Source organism: Cherax quadricarinatus, chromosome 35 (genome assembly GCF_038502225.1).
Source record: "Cherax quadricarinatus isolate ZL_2023a chromosome 35, ASM3850222v1, whole genome shotgun sequence".
Lineage (NCBI taxonomy): Eukaryota > Metazoa > Arthropoda > Malacostraca > Decapoda > Parastacidae > Cherax > Cherax quadricarinatus.
The window spans coordinates 12088893-12116415 of NC_091326.1; the positions used below are offsets into that span (position 1 = coordinate 12088893).

General features: G+C 41.2%; 1 protein-coding gene across 1 annotated transcript; it reads right to left on the reverse strand.

Moving 5' to 3' along the window:
- Positions 1–23: 23 nt before the first annotated feature.
- LOC128695112 (3-hydroxyanthranilate 3,4-dioxygenase) lies at positions 24–27523 on the reverse strand. The gene is made up of 8 exons (XM_053785527.2): positions 27451–27523; positions 22292–22399; positions 18883–19048; positions 18181–18287; positions 17262–17395; positions 15019–15116; positions 13994–14113; positions 24–4292 (listed from the first exon to the last, which is right to left on the reverse strand). Exons 2-8 carry the CDS (start codon positions 22381–22383, stop codon positions 4098–4100), a joined length of 912 nt encoding a protein of 303 aa, XP_053641502.2. The 5' UTR covers positions 22384–22399; positions 27451–27523; the 3' UTR covers positions 24–4097.

A 27523-nucleotide genomic window follows, 5' to 3' on the forward strand; every position in this document is an offset into this window, starting at 1 on the left:
GTGGGGGATAATGAAAGCCAGAGTGACAGTAACAACTGTACTATCTGAGTTCCCAATCAAGAACAACATCAAAGAAAAGGTGATTGACATGCACAATATAACAGGATTTAATTCTCTCATTGCTCCCATCTCACAATCCTTCCCTTCTAAATTATATATCATCAAAACAGGTTGTATTATTCCAATACAAGATTAGTTTATCAAACTAACTTATAAATCCCACATATCCAGAGGTTTGACTACTCTTCTGGAACGCCTGAGATATGGAGGGATGGCGTTGTCCTGAGGTGCAAACTCTCCTCTCACATTGTTGTTGTCATCATCAAACCTCCCAGGAGGGTCTTCCTCCAATACTAACCTGATACTAAAGTTTAATACCACTATTATCTATTGTGGGTAGTTCCTATGGCCATAAAGGTGCCCTGTTTCTATACTGGCCAGGAATTACCAACTCCTTACAGCTTTTGGTACTGTTGGAATCAGTGTTTGCTCTCCATCACTCCTAAACCTTGGCATGAGTTGATCAGTATCCCTTTTCCATATCATATTACTAAAGCCTTTAAGTTGCAGTTTATAATTCCTAATCTTAATACCTCCACAATCTTTCCTTCAATCCAAGGTTCACCTCTCCCAAAACGTTGGGCACCAGAACACTCTCTCACAAATTATCTACGTTGATGGTTCCGTACAGCAATCCACTGGTGCAGCTGGTAGTGCTGCTGTTGTCGTACAGAGTGATGGCTCTCATAAAGAAATTGGAGCACGCATCAATAATTGGGCCTCTACCCTTCAAACAGAACTGTTTGCCATACTCCTTACACTGAAATGCGTCCATGTATCTAAGGTTGACATTTCAGTTGTAACTGATTCTCTGTCATCCATAAATGCTCTCAAGTCATTGTGCCTTTTTTTGTTATTCATTAAGTATAAATTGTGGCATGCTTGTGTCAGAAGCCAGACACAGGTATGGTAAGATTGTGGACAGTGGAGTCAGAGTGCACATGGTGTGTGGATTCCATCTCACATTGGTCTTCAGATGCATGATAGAACTGATAAATTGGCTAAGTTATACTCTCTCAAAGAGGGAGTAGATTACAATCTTGGGTTGTCAGTTAGCAGTTTGAGAACAATAATACGAAAAGAACTTCAACTGAACTTTATTGACTTAAGACTTAGGGAGATTGACACAAGTCAGTCCATCTATCATCATTCTATCATGCAGGAGGAGCCACATGTCTATGGTGCATCCAACAAAATAAGCCGACTCTTGGATGTCACTACTGCCCGGCTCCGGCTGGGTTACAAGTATCTTTGGCAGGTTAAATCACCACTACCAGATGCAGACCAAACGAAATGTAAACTTTACCAGATGGGCTACTGTCACACCCTGCGTCATTATGTACTGGAGTGCGATAAAATTAATGAATTTAAAGACAAATCACTCAGAAATGTTCAAGAATTGACAAAGTTTTTATCTAGTGGTATATTACAGACCATTCTGGAAAAAATGCCCTAATTAATTTAGAATTAAATGTCACCATCCCCACAAAGGACTGAACTTCTCCTATGGACTTAGGGGATGGTAAATTTACAACAGCCTCACTCTTCTTAGGAGGCTTAATACCTTCCCCTGAAATCTCACCCCAGATATTCAACACTGAATTACTCTTATTCAGTACTACAATATACTCTTGTAAAATCTTCAACACCTGCCTGAGTCTGGCATCATGCTCAGCTTCTGTGGCATTACATATTATATCATCCATATAGGATGCTACCCCTTCCAGTCTAACAAACAAATGTGAAATAAATTTTTGGAAGATACCAAGAGGTGAGGAAATTCCAAAAGGTAGTCTCTTATATTCTTACATTTAAAAATTCCCACGTGGGTATTAATTACTAAAAGCTGTCGGCTCCTCTTATCTACAGGTACCTGTAAATAGGCATTCTTTAAATCTAATTTTGTAAATATCTTACCATTACCCACTACAGACAATAATTCTTCAATCCTGGGTAGAGGATATCTCTCACAATGAATCTGTTAATTTATATATTTAAAGTTCCCACATATCCTCACAGACTTAGACTCAATTTTTAATACAGGTACAAAAGGTACATACTATGGGAAATAGGCTCAACAATCCCTTTCTGTACTAATTTTTCTAATTCTGCTTCAGTCAATTCTTTGTGGAAAAAAAAATAGTATTGGACTCGCTTTAACAAACTTAGGGACAACATCACTCTCACATGAATTGTGGTCACAATGCTGGAGATAAGTTTACTAGAATCTACTTTAAAATTACCAAGCATTTCTTCAGCAGTGACTAGTTTGTAAATTTTGGAAGATTCATCTAAACCAGCAAGGTAAATCCCTACCTTTTTCATGAGGTTCTTTCCACACAATACACTATTATTTGACTGAACCACATAGAACACTTGTGATACCTCTAAGTTATTATAGCGTACCGGCAAAACAACCTTTCCCAAAAGGTTTATTTTCCAATTATCATATGCAATTACCTTCCTAGAACATGGTTGAATGTGTCCTTTTAATGCTTTGACCCAGTCTTTAGATAAAGTCGAGGTGGACGCCCCACTGTCAGTCTCAAAAGGAACCTGTTTCTGATTAATTACAAAATCATATTATTCTACTTTCACAGAAAACACTTTATCCTCCATAGCATATAAACTCATCACTCACTCGTCCGTTGAACTATTTTCTTCTTCAAGCATCTTAACCGTCCTTGTTCTAGGATATCTTGGTGATATTCACAACATAACATATGATTTCTCTCACTGCTCCCAACACCTTGCAATCTCACGAATGCACTGGACTGTCTTAAAACTGAGAATCTACGCGTACATTTCGAAGATAACTGGCTACTTTAAACTAAAATTCGATGCTTTGGCTTTTGCCTTACCCGCTTACCTTTATGTTAGATCAAAGTCTCCTTAAGAGCGGGGTTGGCTATTATCTTGTATATTATAAAGTTATAGCCACTGTGGAAAATTACATTTATCTGTATGTAACTCATTATGTACATAACAGTAAATAACAAAGATAATTATTATTTATGAATGTTACATAGACAAGTAGGAATTTGGGACACCTAGGTCGCAAAAATGTCCCCCTTCGATACCTACCACTGTCATATCCACAAGTTGCTCTGGACCTATTAATTACCAATGAAATATGTATAACCAGGAATACTGGCAAATATATAAATTTTGTGGACTGTATATTAAAAATAATAAATGGTTATATATATACACAATTACATAACAGAAGGAAAATATATCTTAATATCACTCACCAATTTGACTGGAGATTAATGTGTATCACACTCAGAAAACCTCACTCTAACTAAATCTATGAAAATAATGCTGGCCAGAATTATACACAAATCTAGAGAACTTATCTGAGGTTCCTGGAGCTGTCTTGTCCAGTCGCCTGATATCTCAAGTTATGCAGGAATGCACATCCACCAATTTCGCCTCCTATTTGAGAGGTGTCAACACAATTTTAATCTCTAGAGCACGAAAAATTCTTCCCCATTCACCAACGTTTTTAATACAAATTAAAAAACCAAGATGGCGAGTCTCCTGTCTGCGCAGACGCAGGTCCAGTTTCCCATTTTCCATAATGTAATTCTTTTAAATACAGTATGGCCATCTATAATCATATAAATACTGAATTTCTGGAAAATATATACAGTATTTTCCACAGCCACGGTAGTTAAATCGTAGGAACGCATATTTTGTCTCACTTTGTGATGCGTTAGTGTCCAATATGCATTTTTTTTAACGTGAGTCTACCCATCGTCCGTTTTCTTTAATATCCATTTTTCTGTGTACTTTATAGGTAACAATTGCAAAGCAATTTGGATTGCTGATATTAACCTTGTTTCTACAATGTAAATATTAAATTTAATGGGAGCAGTACAATGCTGATATATCGAACTTAGTTTCATATAAAAAGTGGAGAACACAGTTTTTTTTTTGAGTAACAGGAAGTAAGTCTTGAAAATCTAAAGATACTACTTTGGAACCTGGAGATACTTCTTGAAAATCTGTAGATGCTCCTTGAGAACTTGGAGTTACTTCTCGAGAGGTTTGGGCTGCTTCTTGAGGTGGGAGAATCCTCGGTCCTTGTTAGCAGGATCCATGACCACTGAGAGGGTGATGGAGTCGTCGCCGGTGTGACGGAAGGGGACACCAGCACGCACCAGCAGGGATTCCTGCTGCTTCAGTACAACAGTGTCCTCACCTACAGTCACCTCGCTCTCACCTTCCTGCGCAAAAATTAAATGAATATACAGTAATCATTCCTTTTTTTATTCAATTCTTATGCATAAGAATAAAAAATCATTCAGTGCAAGGAATGGTGGTGGTTAGATCCCCTAAAGGACCCAAATGGAAATAATTCACTTAGTCTGACGTTTTTGGGTTATCCTAGGTTCTCTACAATTAATAGTAATAATAATAATAATAATAATAAAATAATAATAATAATAATAATAATATCTATTTACTACATATACATGGCATACAGGCATAGTCTTGAACAAAAGTTATCAACACCAGGAATGACTAACTGTGACAAGACCATCCAAACAGTCATAGATAGCCATACCCAACAAATAATATCTCTTAATACAAAGGTTGAAGAAGCAGTAAAAGAGTGGAAGAACAACTTAGATAACAAGTTCAGTGACTACTTTGCTCTCCAAGAAGATAAAACTGAGCAAGATAAACTATCGGACGCAGTAATAGTTAACAGTCCACTTTTTCCCAGTGATATGAACCAAACAAACAGTAAAGAAATTACTCGACAGATCATAAAGGACCAAACAAGTGTTATTGTACCTGAGTCTGAAATAAAAGAAGCCAGGTTACTAGGATCCCATGATAGAAAAAGTGTTATGCTTAGATTCCACTCACATGACAGGAAAAAAGACTTAATAATTGCATTTATTAAAGTAAAGAAAGAGGTATACATAAACGAGTGTCTTACCAAAAAACGTCAGAACCTCCTGTATAGAGTCAGAAAACTTAAGCGGGAGAATAATGACACAATACACCAATGCTTCACACGGGATGGGAAAATTCTAGTTAGGAAAACAAATGTAGGTCAACTGTACACAATCACGAACGAGAATGATCTATCACGATTTCTCAGGGATACTGATCTTACAGAGAATAACTAAATGTCCAACCTAAAAGCCTACGTAATGTAGTGTATGTTTTGCTCCATTATTGTTCAAATCTCGTAGTACAATCTCTTAGTAATTAAATAATCAACTACCTCATTTTGTGATTTTACTAATAAGCATAAGTCACCTTATCTAATTTTCTTATTTACTATTGTTTGCTTAAATATTAGCTGAATCGATACTTTCTCTGTCCATATTACTACCTATTTTTTTCTAAATACTATCAATTGATATTACTTACTAAAATTAATAATTACCATTTTTACTATCAATACAATTTACTCTTAACATTTTTGACATCATTTAATAACCATTACTTGTCTAATTACCTTAACCAGTTTTAATACCACATTTACTATCTTAGAGTACTCTTAATTACCTTGTACTGCCAAATAACCTCACGTATAACTACCAGTGCAATTTTGAAAGAAATAAACATTACTTTTTCACTTATTTTGTAATCATTATTACTTACTAAAATTTTATTAAACACCATATTTACTACCAGTCAATTTTACTTTTGTACATTAATCATTATTTTATACTTTCCATAACATTTTGTTGCCAAATTTCCAAGTTTGTATATTCATCTCCAACCTTTATATTATCCTTTGTACCTGTGTACCTGTGTACCTGTCTACCATCTTACTATCATATTATAACCAAGACATTGCCATTGTTATTTTTTACTTATTATTCTTTTGGTACTTTAATTTGTGAATTTTATTTTGTCAATTTAAATCTAGTTATACTCCTGATCTTGTCAACAACCTATACCAGACTCTAGTGCAATTGCAAGTACCATTTCAATTTGTATTTTTATATTATAAGTTTATATTACAAGTCCTATTCTAAGATTGTTTTCATATCTTAGTGACTATATTGTGTGTGCAATTAGTGTATATTTCAATTATATTATTGTTCAAGGCCCTTAACCATCTTTTGCTAACTAGTACCAACTACCTCATATATTTTTTTTTCTACTTTTTTTATTATTTTGCTACCTTAACTTGCATATTTTATCTTGTCAACTTAAATCTAGTTATACTCTAATTCTTGTAAACAACTTATATAAGACCTTAGTGCAATTACAATTGAGAGTCTTGTGCCTTTTTTATATCATTAGATTAAACTCAGTTGTACTATAGCTCATTCTAGCTCAATACATAGTCAGTACCAAATTCATTATATTAGACCATAGTGTAATTACTACTGAGAGTCTGGTGCTATTTTTAATTTGTGTTTTTATATTATTAGATTAAACCTAGTTGTACTATAGCTCATTCTAGGTCAATACATAGACTATACCAAAGTCATTATTAGACCTTAGTGCAATTACAAGTGAGAGTCTTGTGCTATTTTTAATTTGTATTTTTATATTATTAGTTTATACCTAGTTGTACTTTAGCTCATTCCAGCACAACACATAGACAACACCAACTCCATTATGTGTATTAGTGACTATACTCTACATGACCAAAATGCTATAGCTATATACTTGTCCAAACTTCCCACCACTACAGATATCAGTACTAAAACTCAACCCACAACTCAGGATATAAATAACCATAATTTAAACCTAGAAGATGATTGATCACGTTGACCCTGATCTAAACCTCCATAATCTGACACACAATCAAAACCTATTGGAAAGTAACTGCCTTTACTACACAGCATCACAAGCCAGCACTATCCTAAACAATGCTAAAAGTCTATCAGTACTTAACTACAACATCAGGTCCTTAAGCAAACACTATGATGACCTCCTGGCACTCCTTGAATCACTAAAGACACCCTTCTCCTGCATTATTCTTACTGAGACCTGGCTTAAGCAGGACATAATAGATATCTACCCTCTACCAGGATACATAGCAATCCACAACTGCAGACCACACCAAGTTGGGGGTGGTATTGCAATCTATTACTCTAACCAATTATCTTGTATTAGCACCACTTGCTTTAGTGATGAATATGGAGAATACATTTTTGCTAATTTTACTGTAAAAAACCTTAAGACGCCTATAACAATCGGTGCCATTTACCGGATACCCCACACAAACATCCCAAATTTCAGTGAGAAACTAAAGGCACTAATAACAAACAGACAAATGAATAAGCACCACCTTCTCTTAGCTGGAGACTTCAACATCAACCTTGGCCTACTAGATGATCAGCCTGTAACTGATTTCATCAACAATATGAACAACACACTTCTCATACCAACAATAACTAAACCAACCAGGCTCACTGAAACGAGTGCAACCATAATAGACCACATATGGACCAATATACTAGCCCCCCTTAAATCAGAGATAATCACAGATAGCACTACAGACCACTACCCTACCTTCCTCTTGACAAACATTAGTGAACCACCACTTGAATACAACAAAGTTTCATTTAGACTCCATGATGAGGCCTCAATAAGGAAGTTCACAGCTGACCTAGAGACTGTTGACTGGCCTACAGAATTCTCCAAGGCCAATGGTATTGACGACTGGACAGACATTTTTCTTAACAAATTACTTAGACTATACAACAAACATTGTCCTATAAAAACGAAACAGATCACAAACAAACGGCTTGGTTGCCCATGGCTAACCAGCACCATTCTGAAATCCATTGATAAGAAACACCAATATGAAAAGCAATATAGACAGGGCTTAATACACAAAAATATTCTTAAACACTATTCATCAGTCCTCACCAAAGTAATAAAGAAAGCCAAACAACTATACTACTCCAGTAGATTCACTGACACAAGAGGAGATATAAAAAAGACATGGAAAACACTCTCTCAGATTCTAGGGACCCAAAAACTGAAAAAAAACAAGAATATTGCCCTAACTAAACCTAATGAAACACCACTGCATCCCACTGACACAGCTAACAAGATAAACCACTTCTTCTCAACCATAGATTCTAATCTCGCCAATAAAATCCCACGCACCAATGCCCATGCCGGGGACTACCTAGATGGGAATTTCCCAAATTCCTTCTATCTTGCTCCAACTGAGCCCATGGAAGTCACCGAGATTATAAAGTCACTTAAAAATAACTCAGGGAATCTGTCTCATGTCCCACCATTATTGTACAAGAGAGCGGCCCATGTCCTCTCGCATGCTATCTCATTACTTTTTAACAAGTCACTAGAAACTAGCACCTTCCCGAAACTACTCAAGGCGGCAGGGGTTACACCAATACATAAAGGTGGTGACCCTACAGATTTAAACAACTATAGGCCAATATCAAACTTACCATTGCTATCCAAAATCTTTGAGAAACTCGTGGTGGCCTGGTGGTTAACGCTCTCGCTTCACACGGTGAGGGCCTGGGTTCGATTCCCAGCCAGAGTAGAAACACTGGACGTGTTTCTTTCCACCTGTTGTCTATGTTCCCCATCAGTAAAATGGGTACCTGGGTGTTAGTCGACTGGTGTGGGTCGCATCCTGGGACACTGACCTAAGGAGGCCTGGTCACAGACCGGGCCGCGGGGGCGTTGACCCCCAGAACTCTCTCCAGATAAACTCTCCAGATAAACAGGAGACTATATTCATTTATAACGGCACAAAACATACTCAACCCCTGCCAATTTGGATTCAGGAAAAATAAAAGCACTAACGATGCAATCATAAAAATGCTAGATCTGCTTTACACAGCATTGGAAAATAAGGAATATCCACTAGGAATTTTTATTGACCTAAGAAAAGCTTTTGACACAGTAGACCACGGCATCCTGCTCCACAAACTTGACCATTATGGTATAAGAGGCCATGCGCTTACATGTTTCAAATCTTACCTTACTAATAGGTATCAGTATGTCACCATTGAAGACACAGCATCAACAACACAGCCACTTGATACTGGAGTTCTGCAGGGAAGTGTCCTTGGTCCCCTGCTCTTCCTCATATACATCAATGATATTCCATACGTATCTCAACACCTGAACCCCATTCTCTTTGCTGACGACACGACTTATGTCATCTCTCACCCTAATCTTGCCACCCTCAACACCATTGTTAATGAGGAGCTGATCAAAATATCGACTTGGATGACAGCCAATAAACTTACCCTTAACACTGACAAAACCTACTACATTATGTTTGGTAGCAGAGCAGGAGATGCGCAAATTAACATTAAGATCGACAACACTCTAATTGCCAGGCATAATGAGGGCAAATTCCTAGGCCTATACCTCGACAACAACCTGAACTTCAGCACCCATATCCAACACATAACCAAAAAAGTATCCAAAACGGTTGGGATCCTCTCCAAGATACGATACTACGTGCCGCAAACTGCCCTTCTCACACTATACCATTCACTTATATATCCATACCTCACCTATGCTATATGTGCTTGGGGTTCAACTGCAGCAACACACCTAAAGCCAATAATAACCCAACAAAAAGCCGCAGTAAGAATAATCACTAAATCCCATCCCTGGCAACACCCTCCCCCCACTCTTCATAGATCTAAACTTACTCCCTGTTCAGTACATCCACACTTAATACTGTGCAATCTACATCTACAGGACCTTAAATTCCAATATTAACCTTGACCTAAAACGCTTTCTTGATAGTTGCGACAGAACCCACAGGCACAATACCAGACACAAACATCTCTATGACATTCCCCGTGTCCGACTAAACCTTTACAAAAATTCAATGTATGTCAAAGGCCCTAAAATCTGGAAAACCCTACCTGAAAATTCTAAAACTGCAGACACATTCATCACCTTCAAAACTACCATCAGAAAACATCTTATCTCCCTGATACACCCTGTCAACTAATTACACGAATACCACCTGGTGGTTAACACTTACACTCACTCACCCATTTGACCATAAACAGAAATATCAATCTCAGTCTCAAAATAATGAATCTTAACTAGTCATAAGTTGGCCTGTGATACTCCAATACTGAAACTCTGTATAGTGCCAAAACAAAAGCATTCACATTGCTAAACTCACAAACTAGTATTTAGTCACTTAGCCATAATACCAACTTACCTCATAATTTTGTAATATTTTAAACTTTAATTTAAGTCTGCCCGAAATGCCTAGCCATGCTAGGTGTTCCAGTGGTACACTCTGTAATTATTATTTTACTACATGTAAACAATACAATAACCAAATTCTGTAAACTCAGCATTGTAATCCTTATAGAGAATAAACTTTGAATTTGAATTTGAATTTGAAGGACATGCTACTATGGAAAGCCCAATGTTATACAGAGCATCGACACCATGGCCAGCCCTTCTAGGGTAGGGTAGGTGCCTGAGCCCGAGCTTGTAGCTCACAAGCCTGTCATTCCCATTAGGCCCTCTGGGGCGGGGATGGCAGACCAGAGAGGCCTAGCTTGTGGCTAGGCCTGGGTTCAATTGGTCTCAAAGATGAGGAGGTACTTGTACCTCCTCCCATGGGAGACTTAGGTCTCAGATACTCCCTAAAGAGGGAGCCAAGGCCGGGCCACCACTTGGAAAAGGCCCGGGCCGGGAGAATACCGGCGAATCTTTAATAATAATAAATAATTATGCAGAGCATTTCGGGCAAATTAGATCAGCTTTGTGCCAGGATGCGACCCACACCAGTTGACTAACACCCAGGTACCCATTTTACTGATGGGTGAACATAAACAACCGGTGAAAGGAAACACTGAATGTTTCCACCCCTTCGCCGGAAATCGAACCAGGACCCTCACCGTGTGAAGCGAGAGCTTTTACCACCAGGCCACGGGGCACCATTCAATTCAAATTCAAATTCAAAGTTTATTCTCTATAAGGATTACAATGCTGAGTTTACAGAAATTTGGTTATTGTTTGGTTTACATGTAGTAAAATTGTGATTACAGAGTGTACCACTAGAACGCTTAGCATGGCTAGGCATTTCGGGCATACTTAGTTTTATTCTTAATTGTAAAATATTACAAATTATGAGGTAAGTTGGTATTATGGCTAAGTGACTAAATACTAGTTTGTGAGTTTAGCAATGTGAATGCTTTTGTTTTGGCACAGTACATAGTTTCAGTATTGGAGTATCACAGGATTCATTATTTTAAGACTGAGATTAATATTTCTGTTTATGGTCGAATGAGTGAGTGAGTGTAAGTGTGAACCACCAGGTGGTATTCGTGTAGTTAGTTGACGGGGTGTATCAGGGAGATAAGATGTTTTCTAATGGTAGTTTTGAAGGTGATGAATGTGTCTGCAGTTCTAGAGTTCTCAGGTAGGGTATTCCAGATTTTAGGGCCTTTGACATACATTGAATTTTTGTAAAGGTTTAGTCGGACACGGGGAATGTCGTAGAGATGCGTTTTAGGTCAAGGTTGATATTAGAGTTTAAGGCCCTGTAGATGTAGATTGCACAGTAGTAAGTGTGGATGTACTGAACTGGGAGTAAGTTTAGATCTATGAAGAGTGGGGGGGGTGTGTTGCCAGGGATGGGATTTAGCGATTATTCTTACTGCAGCTTTTTGTTGGGCTATTATTGGCTTTAGGTGTGTTGCTGCAGTTGATCCCCAAGCACAAACAGCATAGGTGAGGTATGGATAAATAAGTGAGTGGTATAGTGTGAGAAGGGCATTTTGCGGCACGTAGTATCGTATCTTGGAGAGGATCCCAACCGTTTTGGATACTTTTTTGGATATATGCTGGATATGGGTGCTGAAATTCAGGTTGTTGTCAAGGTATAAGCCTAGGAATTTTCCCCCATTATTTCTGGTAATTAGAGTGTTGTCAATCTTAATGTTAATTTGTGCATCTCCTGCTCTGCTACCAAACATAATATAGTAGGTTTTGTCAGTGTTAAGCGTAAGTTTATTGGCTGTCATCCAAGTCGATATTTTAATCAGCTCCTCATTCACAATGGTGTTGAGGGTGGCAAGATTAGGGTGAGAGATGACACAAGTCGTGTCATCAGCAAAGAGAATGGGTTTCAGGTGTTGGGATACGTTTGGAAGGTCATTGATGTATATGAGGAAGAGCAGGGGACCAAGGACACTTCCCTGCGGAACTCCAGTATCAAGTGGCCGTGTTGCTGATGCTGTGTCTTTAATGGTGACGTACTGATACCTATTAGTAATGTAAGATTTGAAATAAGCAAGCGCATGGCCTCTTATACCGTAGTGATCAAGTTTGTGGAGTAGGATGTCGTGGTCTACTGTGTCAAAAGCTTTTCTTAGGTCAATAAAAATTCCTAGTGGATATTCCTTATTTTCCAATGCTGTGTAAAGCAGATCTAGCATTTTTATGATTGCATCATTAGTGCTTTTATTTTTCCTGAATCCAAACTGGCAGGGGTTGAGTATGTTTTGAGCCGTTATAAATGAATACAGTCTCCTGTGCACGAGTTTCTCAAAGATTTTGGATAGCAATGGTAAGTTAGATATTGGCCTATAGTTGTTTAAGTCTGTAGGGTCACCACCTTTGTGTACTGGTGTAACCCTTGCCATCTTGAGCAGTTTCGGGAAGGTGCTAGTCTCTATTGACTTGTTAAAAAGTAATGAAATAGCATGCGAAAGGACATGGGCCGCTCGCTTGTACAGTAATGGTGGGACACGAGACAGATTCCCCGAGTTATTTTTAAGTGACTTTATGATCTCAATGACTTCCGTGGGCTCAGTTGGTGCAAGATAGAAGGAATTAGGGAAATTTCCATCTAGGTAGTCCCTGGCATGGGCATTGGTATGTGGGATTTTACTGGCGAGATTAGATCCTATGTTTGAGAAGAAGTCGTTTATCTTGTTAGCTGTGACAGTGGGATGTAGTGGTGTTTCATTAGGTTTAGTTAGGACAATATTCTTGGTTTTTCTAAGTTTGTGGGTCCCTAGAATCTGAGAGAGTGTTTTCCAGGACTTTTTTATATCTCCTCTAGTGTCTGTGAATCTACTGGAGTAGTATAGTTGTTTGGCTTTTTTTATCACTTTGGTGAGAGCTGATGAATAGCGTTTAAGAGTATCTTTGTGTATTAAGCCCTGTCTATATTGCTTTTCATATTGGTGTTTCTTGTCAATGGATTTCAGAATGGTGCTGGTTAGCCATGGGCAACCAAGCCGTTTGTTTGTGATCTGTTTTGTTTTTATAGGACAATGTTTGTTGTATAGTCTAAGTAATTTGTTAAGAAAAATGTCTGTCCAGTCATCAATACCATTGGCCTTGGAGAATTCTGTAGGCCAATCAACAGTCTCTAGGTCAGCTGTGAACTTCCTTACTGAGGCCTCGTCATGGAGTCTAAATGAGACTTTGTTGTATTCAAGTGGTGGTTTACTAATGTTTGTCAGGAGGAAGGTAGGGTAGTGGTCTGTAGTGCTATCTGTGATTATCCCTGATTTAAGGGGGACTAGTATATTGGTCCATATGTGGTCTATTATGGTTGCACTTGTCTCAGTGAGCCTGGTTGGTTTAGTTATTGTTGGTATGAGAAGTGTGTTGTTCATATTGTTGATGAAATCAGTTACAGGCTGATCATCTAGTAAGCCAAGGTTGATGTTGAAGTCTCCAGCTAAGAGAAGGTGGTGCTTATTCATTTGTCTGTTTGTTATTAGTGACTTTAATTTCTCACTGAAATTTGGGATGTTTGTGTGAGGTATCCGGTAAATGGCACCGATTGTTATAGGCGTCTTAAGGTATGTATGATAATCTATGTAACTGTATTTGTGTATACCTAAATAAACTTACTACTCACCAGCCTCACTGGACAGAGACCAGAAGGCGATTTGCAGACGTTATTATCCCACCTCGACTACAGGTTTTAGAGCCTCATGAAATACAGTCTACTCACCAGCTGCCAGAGCCAGGTCTCGGCCTGAGCTAGACGGTAGTCGTGTGCCCCGCGCCCCAGCACTACCACGTCGCTCTGGTAACTCAGATCAAAAACCCGTTTCTGTCCCTCCTGCTGTATCTGCAAGTCGTAAGTCAATGGTGTTTTTAGAAGAATTAATTGCTATTAAAAATATGTCCAAATATGGTCAACTCAGATTAAAGATGATATCAAATACTGGCAACTATGTAAACAGTGCAATACCATAACACTTTGAACGTAGTTTAGAGAGGTTTGTCAGTTCAATACAAAGACAGAAAAACATAATATACTTGTATGTGGGTGGGACAAGGTGAGATGTAGAGCTTATGGGAGAGATGTCAGGGGCTGACGTCACTTGATTAATATTAGTTTACCCAAGACACTGGATATGCTCAACTATCGGTGTTCTGCATGACTGTTATTTGACGTGACAATCAACGGTAACTGCAGACACCACAACCTGGTCTTTAATGATCAGTCTGGTTTCATCCCGCTCGTGAGGGATCCCAGGGAAGTTTGAAGTAAGACGAAGGTGTTGTTAAAGTTATCTCAACTACATGCATACTTGTGCTCTTTCAAACGTTGCTCAAGGTTCTTCGATATTTTACCTACATAAACCTTGTCGCATCAGCCACATGAAATAACATAAACACCTGTGATGAATTCGGTGACTTTAGTGGATATTTCCTTCGAAAATCCTTGATGGTAACGGAGTTTGATAGTTACCACATTCACAACTGAAACACAGGAGATATTGATAACAACAATGCTGCATGGAAGCACATGCTCCAGTGTAGCATTGTTGCTAGCAACATTACTGGAACTCTCAAATTATAAAGTAAATGTAGCTACTAACACCTCAACTACCATCAACGATCTTACGCAGGTGTTTTTATTCCGTGTAGTAGGCGGATGTATGCTACATGTGTCTCACATTACTTATTAGGAATGGGAGGATATATAAGAAGGAGAGTTGAAGGACGGAAGTGAGGCAGTGAACATACCTCAGCACGATGTTTGTTCAGCCACTTGGCAAGTGAGAATGGCTCCTCTACTTTCCTGACGGTATCATGCAGCCACGGCGGGTTATCAGAGATGGTCCCTGGGGAAAAAGATCACTAAATTTATAGTTTGATTAAAAAAAGAAGACACTAGGTTAATAACCCAGGGTAATTCAACTTGGATTCTTAGGCCCTTTTCTAGTACGCGAACCACAACGGCCGATTAAATCCTAAGTATATATATACTGCAAGGGGAACAGGGGCAGAAAACGTTAAAATTAAAATAAATATTATATTAAAAACAAATAAATGGCAAGAGATTTGCTCATATCGTTCCGTCTCGCTCAGACATGAACCCGGGTCCTTCGGTTGTGAGGTGAACCCACTACCATTGAACTACGAAGCACGCATCGATCTTTTCACGCTCTCAGTCAGCTCACCATAATTCAGGGTAAGGAATAATTTTTTTTATATTTTATTTAAAACATGACATTACATGAAATAAATAAGTAAAAAACACATGAATTAACCTACAATAGCTGTACTACCCTATCATTGTCAAGCAGAACACATCACACTCACAACTATGTGTGGGTACATACTCTCCCCCTTTTTTTTCCCCTTATTCCATGTACTGTTACAAAAGCTTACAGGTGTGTCACCTAACCTGCTGGAGCACCTGACACGAGTACACATATACATTAACAAATCGGGTAGTATGTATATCCCGATAGATTGTACGCGATCATAGACCGCTGACACAACCTCCACCATCCCACACTGATGGTGTACATCTGACCACAAGAAATTCATAACACAGTGTAAGGAATAATTCGTATGTCCTTGAAGCCTGTCAAGGAAACTAACATTTCACTCTTTCGTGAACGTAACAAAGTATTTAACTAATATTTCGAGGGTTAATGAAGGATACCAGGAATCATACCCTGAACTCTCACATCGTAGTACGAGGAAAAAGTACAGCTGATGCATTATGTTAATAAGAGGGCAACATGAAGGCGTTCTGAAGCAGTACTTTCCTAGTCACCGACACTATAGAACAGTGACGTAAATATCCACAAATGACCTGCACATACGAGAGAGAAGCTTACGATGACATGTTGGTCCGACGTGGACCATTTACAAAGTCATACTAACACAAAAGAATGAGAGAGCCAGTATATATAGGTGAGGGGGAACGGGGATGGGACCAAGAGAGGAAAAAAAGTAGTGGTAGTGGTAAGACTGGTAGTGGAAGTAGTAATAGTGGTAGTTTATGTATTGTTCCAGTCACGGTATTGTGCCTTTTTGTTCTTTAGTGAAGCGAATGTATACACTGGTAAAACTCACCGCACACTTACTCTCCAGGAGCAAGACGCGAAATTTTACACTTCTCAACTTGACATCCTGATGCCGCCCCCGTCCAGCCCTGGTGTCACATGCTGGCCCCGTCCAGCCCTGGTGTTACATGCTGGCCCCGTCCAGCCCTGGTGTTACATGCTGGCCCCGTCCAGCCCTGGTGTTACATGCTGGCCCCGTCCAACCCTGGTGTTACATGCTGGTCCCGCCTTGCCCTGGTATTACATATTGACCCCGTCACCACGACGGGGACTGGTGGCACTGCTACACCTGACCCTAACATCACGACGGTGACTGTTGGCACTGCTACACCTGACCCTGACATCACGACGGTGACTGGTGGCACTGCTACACCTGACTCTGGCATCACGGCGGTGACTGGTGGCCCTGCTACATCTGACCCTGGCATCACGACGGTGACTGGTGGCACTGCTACACCTGACCCTGGCATCACGACGGTGACTGATGGCACTTCTACACCTGACCCTGGCACTACAGTGGTGACTGGTGGCACTGCAACACCTGACCCTGGCATCACGATGGTGACTGGTGGCACTGCTACACCTGACCCTGGCACCACGATGGTGACTGGTGGCACTGCTACACCTAACCCTGGCACCATTAAAGTGACTGGTGGCACTGTTACACCTGGCACTACGAGAGCAGCAGTTCCGTTTATTACATCAGTCATAAGTGACTTTCACTTGTGGCACCAATAACTTTTTAATCGATTACCAAGCCATCCTCTCTCTGGAGAGAGAGAGAGAGAGAGAGAGAGAGAGAGAGAGAGAGAGAGAGAGAGAGAGAGAGAGAGAGAGAGAGAGAGAGAGAGAGAGACAGACAGACAGACAGACAGACAGACAGAATAATTAATGGATCTTAAGACTGACCAGGAATGGGTTTGCCTGTCTTGTGTTGCTCGGAGTTGAAGAACTCCTGGATAACTGGTTGGAGCTGGGTTCCCAGGTCTTCACAATAGAACCATCGCTCGAACAGAGGCTCCTGCGTCCCCTCCACATAATACCTGGTGATCACACGTTGGTCAAACACAATGTTTATGTCAGGGAGGGAAACTTACTAAGAGACTTTAGCGGTACATGGGATTACGCTGATAAATTAGACACATGTGTTACGTGTAACACTTGGGTATCTTTTCAAGATTGATGGACTGATTATATCGACTCTAGGGCTGATTACCTCAAACTCCTTATTTTCACCATGCTTATTTGTACTGGACTGATGAAGTCACTGTGTGGCGAAACGTTTCCTCACTAAAGATACCCAAATGTTGCATATGTGTCTAATTTATCAACTTGTCGGTTCTCTGAACCATTTATATACAAGGGATTACGTAGTGGGAATGCTTGGTGGTTGCTGCTTCATTGTGTCTAAAGTTTAAAAAAACTATCGGCTACACGAGGGTCATTGAGAATGCATGTAAACTATACTCTTGTGGTTGTACTTACAACCTTAATATTTTAAAGGGGGTGGATCGGTAAGCCAGCGGAAGGCCTCGGTTAGATGACCAAAACCTCCAGTGGCGGGTCATCATGTGACTAAGACCGCCGTCAGGAAACAATTATTCTATTTCCTAACGAATCCTACATAACTTAACGTGCATGTTAACGTTTTCATCCAGCAATGAACGATACTTCAATTCCTAAAATAGGGATCAATGTAAAACTCTATTTCAGCAATGCTGAGATAGGAAATCATGGGGAAATGAAAAGGGGATCGAAATTCTAACGGGTTGTCTGATGGGGAAAGGAAGGAAGGGTATAGCAGTATATTAAGGTAATATATGTCTACCTGAGACAGTCCAGCTCAGTCTTCATTCTCTCTCGCTCAATAACCAGACCGACGGTGTCAGTGTAACGCTGTGGTGAGTGTGGGATCTTCCCGGGCAACTGGAACACCTGCCGGACCATATATGACCTCATAAACGACTTAAACTTGTGGGGAAACACCTAACTTATAATAATGCGGGAGGGGAAACGTGTAGGATCCAAACAGCGCATTCCCCACAATAGTGAAGTTAAGGTATGTTGCAACCAAATGTTAACTACGTTTCAGTTTGTGTAGAACTTTACCCAGTCATAACTTGATCAAGTTCTACACAGAGCGAAAGGTTGTTTCAGCAAAAGCTTACTCTGTTATGAGTCTACACTAAATGGCAGCGTACACTTGCACCAGAGACATATGACTTACTATTGAGAACACATCGAGAGTATACACTAGAAACACATGCACGGTATTTCGACACAACCAAGTTACTGTGACACCAAACCAACGTATAGAGACAGTGAGAAGGAGGATCTTTGATGTTCAGTATGGTTTCAGATCATCAACAGAACTCCCCAAAAAATATTACATTTTACTCTCAGTTTCAAGATAAGGGGCAAAACAGTTCTATAACACCGAGTGGCTGTGATGCTTGATTACATCCCTTCGCTTTGAAGACATTCTGCTCCACTTGTGTCTCTGATCTCACCTGGTTGACATACATCTCACCTCTCCCTCCTTGATGACGACGTCCTTGAAGGAGCCGTTCTGTAAGGTGACGAGCTTCATGTCACCTTTCACCATGTAGAACAATTCCTCTCCTTCCTCGATGTGGAAGTCCTTCCTCATGTTGGGACCGCCTACGTAAAATACCTTCAGCTGCCCGTCGCCATGCCTGAGTCAGGGTTAATGGGGTTTACAGCATATCAACTAAACGAGGGTCATTAAAGCTGCGCCGAACCTACCAGTTAAGAATATAATCCCCCAATATAAATATTAAAGTAAACTTTCACCACATATATACACTGAAAAACATACATATCACGGTATATATATTCTTTAAGAACAATAAGACTCAATACCGTGTCTGGAACAATACACAAATAACCCGCACATAGAAGAGAGAAGCTTATGATAAAGTTTCGGTCCGACTTGGACCATTTACAAAGTCACACAGTGTGACTTTGTAAAATGTAAATGGTCCAAGTCTGACCGAACGTCGTCATAAACTCTGCCTATGTGCGGGTTATTGGCGTATATATCTTTTTTGGGAAACACGATATTGTGAACATAAGAACATAAGGAGGAACATTGCAGCAGGCCTGTAGGCCCATAATGGGCAGGGCCTTCATAAATCCAACCCACTAACAGAATACTTACCCAACCCACTTCCAGTACTACCCTAAAAATAAGCTCTGGGATGAATGGATCAGAGAACCGACAAGTTGATAAATTATCAATAAGCTCTGAAAAATCTACTAACTTACGTGCATGTCCCACTCAAATCCAACCCCTCTCACTCATGTATTTATCCAACCTAAACTTGAAACTACCCATGGATTTAGCCTCAATGACCCTACTAGGCAGACTGCTCCACTCATCAACAACCCTATTTCCAAACCAATACTCTCCTATATCCCTTCTAAATGCAAACCTATCCACTTTGAATCCATTATTGTGGGTTCTCTCCTGGACGGACATCCTCAAGACTTTGTTTATATCCCCCCCCCTATTAATACCCACCCTCCACCCACACACCTCGACCAACTAGTACCAACTTTGCATTAACGTTGGTAGAATTACATGTTAAGTAAAAGGAGCTTTGTCAAGTTCCTGGAGAGCGAAACGTTGCCACAATAAAATGTCACATTAGCTGCACTTGTGTCCTTTTACTTAAGTACCAACTTTCTTCCTCTTTGAAACTGGGATGGCAAAATAATTTATAGTGCCATGGATCGAGCTAAAGCTTCCCTGGCTAAACCTGCAGATAGACCTCCCTCAAGGGACGAGAGCTGGAGCTCTTGATACAAGACTTGGACCTACCGGCCCCTTCCTTTGATTCAAACATGTCTCTCATTAACACAGGGGGTTGCATAAACCCCTAAGGGTTTAACGCGCCCCTATGAATGTACTGCTGCTACTACTACTACTACTAATAAAATAATAAATAATAATATAATAAGAATAAAATAATAATAATAATAATAATAAAATAATGATAGCAATAATAATACTAAAATCCATATTAACCTAATGAGAATCGTATCATTATTATATTATCGATGGGAAAGCACTAAACCGATAAGAGTTATTCCTCCAGCTCCTAATTTCCACAGTTCAAGAGCCCTTCAGGAAACATCAAGGTACTGGTTTCCCTTGAAGGGCGAGTGAGGAGCTAACTTCAGCAGACTGACTTTAGGATAAGATAAATACTGATAGTTATTGTGAGATATCACACGAGAGAGAGAGAGAGAGAGAGAGAGAGAGAGAGAGAGAGAGAGAGAGAGAGAGAGAGAGAGAGAGAGAGAGAGAGAGAGAGAGAGAGAGAGAGAGAGAGAGAGAGAGAGAGAGAGAGAGAGATGTCAACGAGATAAAGTCAGTTGATCAAATGAAAATGGTGGCCCACAGATGGCTCCAACTTCATCCTGTTCCCTACTTGTATGTCTCATAACAATAAAAATGCTTTCAAATGAGCTGATGTAGGTAACAGCTCTTAGCTTGTCAATAAAGTTAGGAATCCTTAACCTGTAAATAGCTTGTCAATAAAGCTAGGGATCCTTAACCTAACCTTGTCAAACCCTGTGTAAAAAAAAAAGACAGAGAGAGAGAGTGGTGTGTGTGTACCGCTCACTCTGCTACCCTGGCACACCCCTGCCACTCACTCTCCTACCCTAGCACACCCCTGTCACTCACTCTCCTACTTTGGCACACCCCTGCCACTCACTCTGCTACCCTGGCACACCCCTGCCACTCACTCTCCTACCCTAGCACACCCCTGTCACTCACTCTCCTACTCTGGCACACCCCTGCCACTCAATCTGATACCCTGGTACACCCCTGCCACTCTGCTACCCTGGCACACCCCTGCCACTCACTCTCCTACCCTAGCATACCCCTGTCACTCACTCTCCTACTCTGGCACACCCCTGCCACTCAATCTGATACCCTGGTACACCCCTGCCACTCTGCTACCCTGGCACACCCCTGCCACTCACTCTCCTACCCTAGCACACCCCTGTCACTCACTCTCCTACTCTGGCACACTCCTGCCACTCACTCTCCTACTCTGGCACACTCCTGCCACTCACTCTCCTACTCTGGCACACCCCTTCCACTCACTCTCCTACTCTGGCACACCCCTGCCACTCACACTTATACCCTGGTACACCCCTGCCACTCTGCTACCCTGGTACACTCCTGCCACTCACTCTCCTACTCTGGAACACCCTTGCCACTCACTCTCCTACTCTGGAATACCCCTGCCACTCACTCTGATACCCTGGTACATCCCTGGCACACTCCTACCACTCACTTTCCTACTCTGGCACACCCCTGCCACTCACTCTGATACCCTGGCACATCCATGCTACTCTGCTACCCCGGCACACCCTTGCCACTCACTTTCCTACTCTAGCACAGCCCTGCCGCTCACTCTGATACCCTGGTACACCCCTGCCACTCTACTACCCTCACACACCCCTGCAACACTCTCCTACTCTGGCACACCCCTGCCACTCATTCTCTTACCCTGGCACACCCCTGCCACTCTGCTACCCTGGCACACCCCTGCCACTCTGCTACCCTGGCACACCCTTGCCACTCTGCTACCCTGGCACACCCCTACCACTCTGCTACCCTGGCACACCCCTGCCACTCATTCTGCTACCCTGGCACACCCCTGCTACTCATTGCTACTTTGTTAATTTAACCTAACCAAATTGCAACGAAACTAACGTAATTAAGAAAACCATGATAAATTATCGTACTATGTTAGGTCAGGCAGAAATGAACGAACGGTATTTGGAAGACATTTGCGTGTTTTAATTACAGAACAAATTTGAAAGTATTATGCAGTGCAATTCTGAATAATGCATTATATATGTTACTCATTAAACAATAAAAGTTGCACTAAACTTACATCATCTTGTTGCAGACTGGCGGAAGGAAGAACTTCTGGTTTTGTTGGATCCATGTTGGGATGTTGTTGTGGAGGTGCGTCTGAGGTGGCATCACTACAACCTTCAACCTTGATAAACAGCCACTCTTTAATATATTATGCACAAGACTGGCATCTTTCTGGTCTACATTGGTAGAATAACTCAGTCTACACAAGCCTGGCATCTTTCTGGTCTACACTGGTAGAATAACTATCCACACAAGCCTGGCCTATCCACGCAAGCCTAGCATCTCTCTGGTCTACAATGGTATAATAACTATCCATACAAGCGTAGCAAGTTTCAGGTTCTATACATCTGATACAAACCAGTCTGGCTTTGCAAGTTTCAGATCCACACTGATCTAATATCTTTGATTCAACAGTAGCCTAACAACTTTCAGGTCCGACAACCCCAGCGAGTTTCAGGTCTATACAATTATATTATTCATGGGAAGGAAGCGCTGAACTCGCAGGAATCATTAAACGTCTGGGAGAATGGGAGGCACTCAGGCTTGATCCAAAGAAGGGGAGGCCACGTCCGATTTCTTGGAACAAGAGCCCCCTCGCCGGAATCAATTAACCTACCTTCCTTGAGGTGTTAGATCCAGACAAGTCTAATCAATTTTAAGCCCACATAAGCCTAGCGAATATCAGTCCATATAGGACTAGGAATTGAGGTTTAGTAGTCTCATGAGGCCTAGGTATTGAGGTCTTGCTGTCATGTGGCTGAAGCCAGCCGAGTTTCACTTGTCAGCCATATTGGTGGTGACTCCGTCTGAACCAGCACTGATAAGCTTTGAGATAGACTTATGAGTTACTAGATATCATTACGCAGTTAACAATATCGCTCTTAACACTGGAAAGGGGCAGGGTACACTTTAGGGCTGGGTAAAAATAAAAAGTTTATGCAAGTGGCAATGAGTGGGACTGGTACCAAAAAAAAAAAAAAGAAAGAAAAAAGAAAAGCAAATCATTTATTAAATACGACGTTGCACTTACAAGAGGCTTTATCAGGTACATGATAAAACCCTCTTACAGGTAAAACATCATATATACAGTTCTCCTTGTTATACACGTCTCTTTTTCCATCTCTTGTGTGCGCAGCGCCTCACTTGAAGCAATTATTGGAGTGCATTAAATTATCCGTCACTTGTAAACATTTGTAAGGTCAAACACTATATAAATAATCCTCCGTCTATCTGTTTGCTGATGTAGTTTGATGTGTCATGTATCACCCACCTCAAGTGGCGCCTGAGCGCCCCTGTCTACTAATAACATCTTCGTGTCTACTAATAGACATCTTCGTGTCTATAATTACTATCGCATTTGCTGTGTCTTTTCGTAAGATGAAGTCCAGGATCTTTCTTTAATTCATGGTATAACTTTACAGATCTTTGAGGAAAATTGTGTTGCACAAGTCTGAGCAAAGGTCAGACTTGTGCACAACACAGACTTGTGCACAACACAGACTTGTGCAGACAAAGCAATTGCGATAGTAATTATAGACAAGGTAGATTATAGTGGAAAAACGAACATGTTATTAGAAGACAGGAGAACTTACGTGCCTCTTAAGCTACACTTATAACTACCTCGTAGCACTGTCATGATACAACATAATCACCTACCGAAATCAAACATCAACTTTTTAATCGAATTCATAAAAAAAAAAACTAAATATCAAATGCTCCCTAAGTATTTTTTCTCCTATGCCAAATCGAAGTCGAGAACAACGTCCAGTATTGGGCCCCTACTTAAACAAGATGGGTCCTACACAGATGACAGCAAGGAAATGAGTGAGCTACTCAAGTCCCAATATGACTCAGTTTTTAGCAAGCCGCTAACCAGACTGAGAGTCGAAGATCAAAACTAATCTTTTATGAGAGAGCCACAAAATTTGGTTAACACAAGCCTATCCGATGTTATCCTGACGCCAAACGACTTCGAACAGGCGATAAATGACATACCCATGCACTCTGCCCCAGGGCCAGACTCATGGAACTCCGTGTTCATCAAGAACTGCAAGAAGCCCCTATCACGAGCCTTTTCCATCCTATGGAGAGGGAGCATGGACACGGGGGTCGTCCCACAGTTACTAAAAACAACAGACATAGCCCCACTCCACAAAGGGGGCAGTAAAGCAACAGCAAAGAACTACAGACCGATAGCACTAACATCCCATATCATAAAAATCTTTGAAAGGGTCCTAAGAAGCAAGATCACCACCCATCTAGAAACCCATCAATTACACAACCCAAGGCAACATGGGTTTAGAACAGGTCGCTCCTGTCTGTCTCAACTATTGGATCACTACGACAAGGTCCTAAATGCACTAGAAGACAAAAAGAATGCAGATGTAATATATACAGACTTTGCAAAAGCGTTCGACAAGTGTGACCATGGCGTAATAGCGCACAAAATGCGTGCTAAAGGAATAACAGGAAAAGTCGGTCGATGGATCTATAATTTCCTCACTAACAGAACACAGAGAGTAGTCGTCAACAGAGTAAAGTCCGAGGCAGCTACGGTGAAAAGCTCTGTTCCACAAGGCACAGTACTCGCTCCCATCTTGTTCCTCATCCTCATATCCGACATAGACAAGGATGTCAGCCACAGCACCGTGTCTTCCTTTGCAGATGACACCCGAATCTGCATGACAGTGTCTTCCATTGCAGACACTGCAAGGCTCCAGGCGGACATCAACCAAATCTTTCAGTGGGCTGCAGAAAACAATATGAAGTTCAACGATGAGAAATTTCAATTACTCAGATATGGTAAACACGAGGAAATTAAATCTTCATCAGAGTACAAAACAAATTCTGGCCACAAAATAGAGCGAAACACCAACGTCAAAGACCTGGGAGTGATCATGTCGGAGGATCTCACCTTCAAGGACCATAACATTGTATCAATCGCATCTGCTAGAAAAATGACAGGATGGATAATGAGAACCTTCAAAACTAAGGAGGCCAAGCCCATGATGACACTCTTCAGGTCATTTGCTCTATCTAGGCTGGAATATTGCTGCACACTAACAGCACCTTTCAAGGCAGGTGAAATTGCTGACCTAGAAAATGTACAGAGAACCTTCACGGCGCGCATAACGGAGATAAAGCACCTCAATTACTGGGAGCGCTTGAGGTTCCTAAACCTGTATTCCCTGGAACGCAGGCGGGAGAGATACATGATTATATACACCTGGAAAATCCTAGAGGGACTAGTACCGAACTTGCACACGAAAATCACTCACTACGAAAGCAAAAGACTTGGCAGACGATGCAACATCCCCCCAATGAAAAGCAGGGGTGTCACTAGCACGTTAAGAGACCATACAATAAGTGTCAGGGGCCCGAGACTGTTCAACTGCCTCCCAGCATACATAAGGGGGATTACCGGTGGCCTGGTGGCTAAAGCTCCCGCTTCACACACGGAGGGCCCGGGTTCGATTCCCGGCGGGTGGAAACATTCGACACGTTTCCTTACACCTGTTGTCCTGTTCGCCTAGCAGCAAATAGGTACCTGGGTGTTAGTCGACTGGTGTGGGTCGCATCCTGGGGGACAAGATTAAGGACCCCAATGGAAATAAGTTAGACAGTCCTCGATGACGCACTGACTTTCTTGGGTTATCCTGGGTGGCTAATCCTCCGGGGTTAAAAATCCGAACGAAATCTTATCTTATCTTACCCCTGGCAATCTTCAAGCTGGCACTGGACAAGCACCTAAAGTCGGTTCCTGACCAGCCGGGCTGTGGCTCGTACGTTGGTTTGCGTGCAGCCAGCAGCAACAGCCTGGTTGATCAGGCTCTGATCCACTAGGAGGCCTGGTCACAGACCGGGCCGCGGGGGCGCTGACCCCCGGAACTCTCTCCAGGTAAACTCCAGGTAATACACAGACGGCGGCATTATTAAATTCACGGGGAAGCGCTAAGGCCGTAGGGGTTATACAGCTTCGGGAGAATAGATAATCAGGTTTGATCCGAGGAAAGGGAGGGGTAGCATTAAATTCTTTGATCACAAGCCCATGACGGGAATTGTTCTGTCGATTCGTCAGAAATCCTTTGTTTTTTTTTTCTTTCAAAATCCATGGAGGACCCGTAGCCAGTGGCGGACCTACGTTTTTGGGGCCCTGAAGCTTGAACTGTTATGGGGGCCCCTTCGCAGACCATTTTCATTCAGTAGATAAAAATCTTTAAGCAATGTGGACTAAAGTGGCTTCTGGGGCCCCTCCAGGATTAGGGGCCCTGAAGCTTAAACTTCATTATTTTCACAGTAGATCCGCCCCTGTCTGTAGAATGTTGATGAATGGTTCAGAGAACCGACAAGTTGGTAAATTAGACACATGTGCAACATTTGGGTATCTTTAATGAGGAAACGTTTCGCCACACAGTGGCTTCATCAGTCTATACCAAGGAGAATGGTGAACAACAGGAGGTGTTTGAGGTATTCAGTCCCTCAGCCTTGAGTCGATGTGGTCAGTCCATCAATCTTGATGGACTGATCACACCTCCTGTTCTTCACCATTCTCCTTTGTATGGACTGATGAAGCCACTGTGTAGCGAAACATTTCCTCATTAAAGCTACCCAAATGTTGCACATCTGTCTAATTTGTCTGTAGAATGTTAGAGTCGACTTATTGTCTTACCAGTTACTACACCCAGCAACAACTATCTCAGATATTGAGAAACCTGAGACAAATCTCATACATATGTTCAGTGTATAAGTCAGTAGTTGGTTTAGAAAGACACGTAAGCAAACACTGACATATTTATTAGAAAACGTTTTGGTCCTGGGACCTTGATCACACCTTGATCAGGAAGTGATCAAGGTCCCAGGACCGAAACGTTTTCTAATATGTAGTGTTTGCTTACATGTCTTTCTAAACCAACTTGTCGGTATTTATTACCAAGGTTTATACCATGTCAGTAGTTAACAACGAAGCTTCACGTCCAGTAACCCCGTGATGTACATCAAAATGGTATACAATACCGACAGGTTGTTAGGTAAGACACATATGCAACAGTTAGACAACTTTATTCCGAAACGTTTCGGAAGTGATGTCCCACACTCACAAAATAAACCTCAATACCTACTTCAAGCCTATGAATCATGTAATAACTCCTAGTCTTTCTAAAAGTATATAAAAACCTTTAGACGACGAAGAGCAAACTATCGTAGTGTTGCACTCACAACGGGAGACACCAACCTACTGACCGTGATG

What these genes read in the sequence shown, in the direction of transcription:
- LOC128695112 (XM_053785527.2), bottom strand. Translation starts at nt 22,383, where the DNA reads ATGCCACCTCAGACGCACCTCCACAACAACATCCCAACATGGATCCAA. An exon ending in CCAGTCTGCAACAAGATGAT is followed by an intron (nt 19,049 to 22,291) that starts GTAAGTTTAGTG and finishes ACCCTGACTCAG; the next exon opens with GCATGGCGACGGGCAGCTGA. An exon ending in GACAGGCAAACCCATTCCTG is followed by an intron (nt 15,117 to 17,261) that starts GTCAGTCTTAAG and finishes CTTTTTCCCCAG; the next exon opens with GGACCATCTCTGATAACCCG.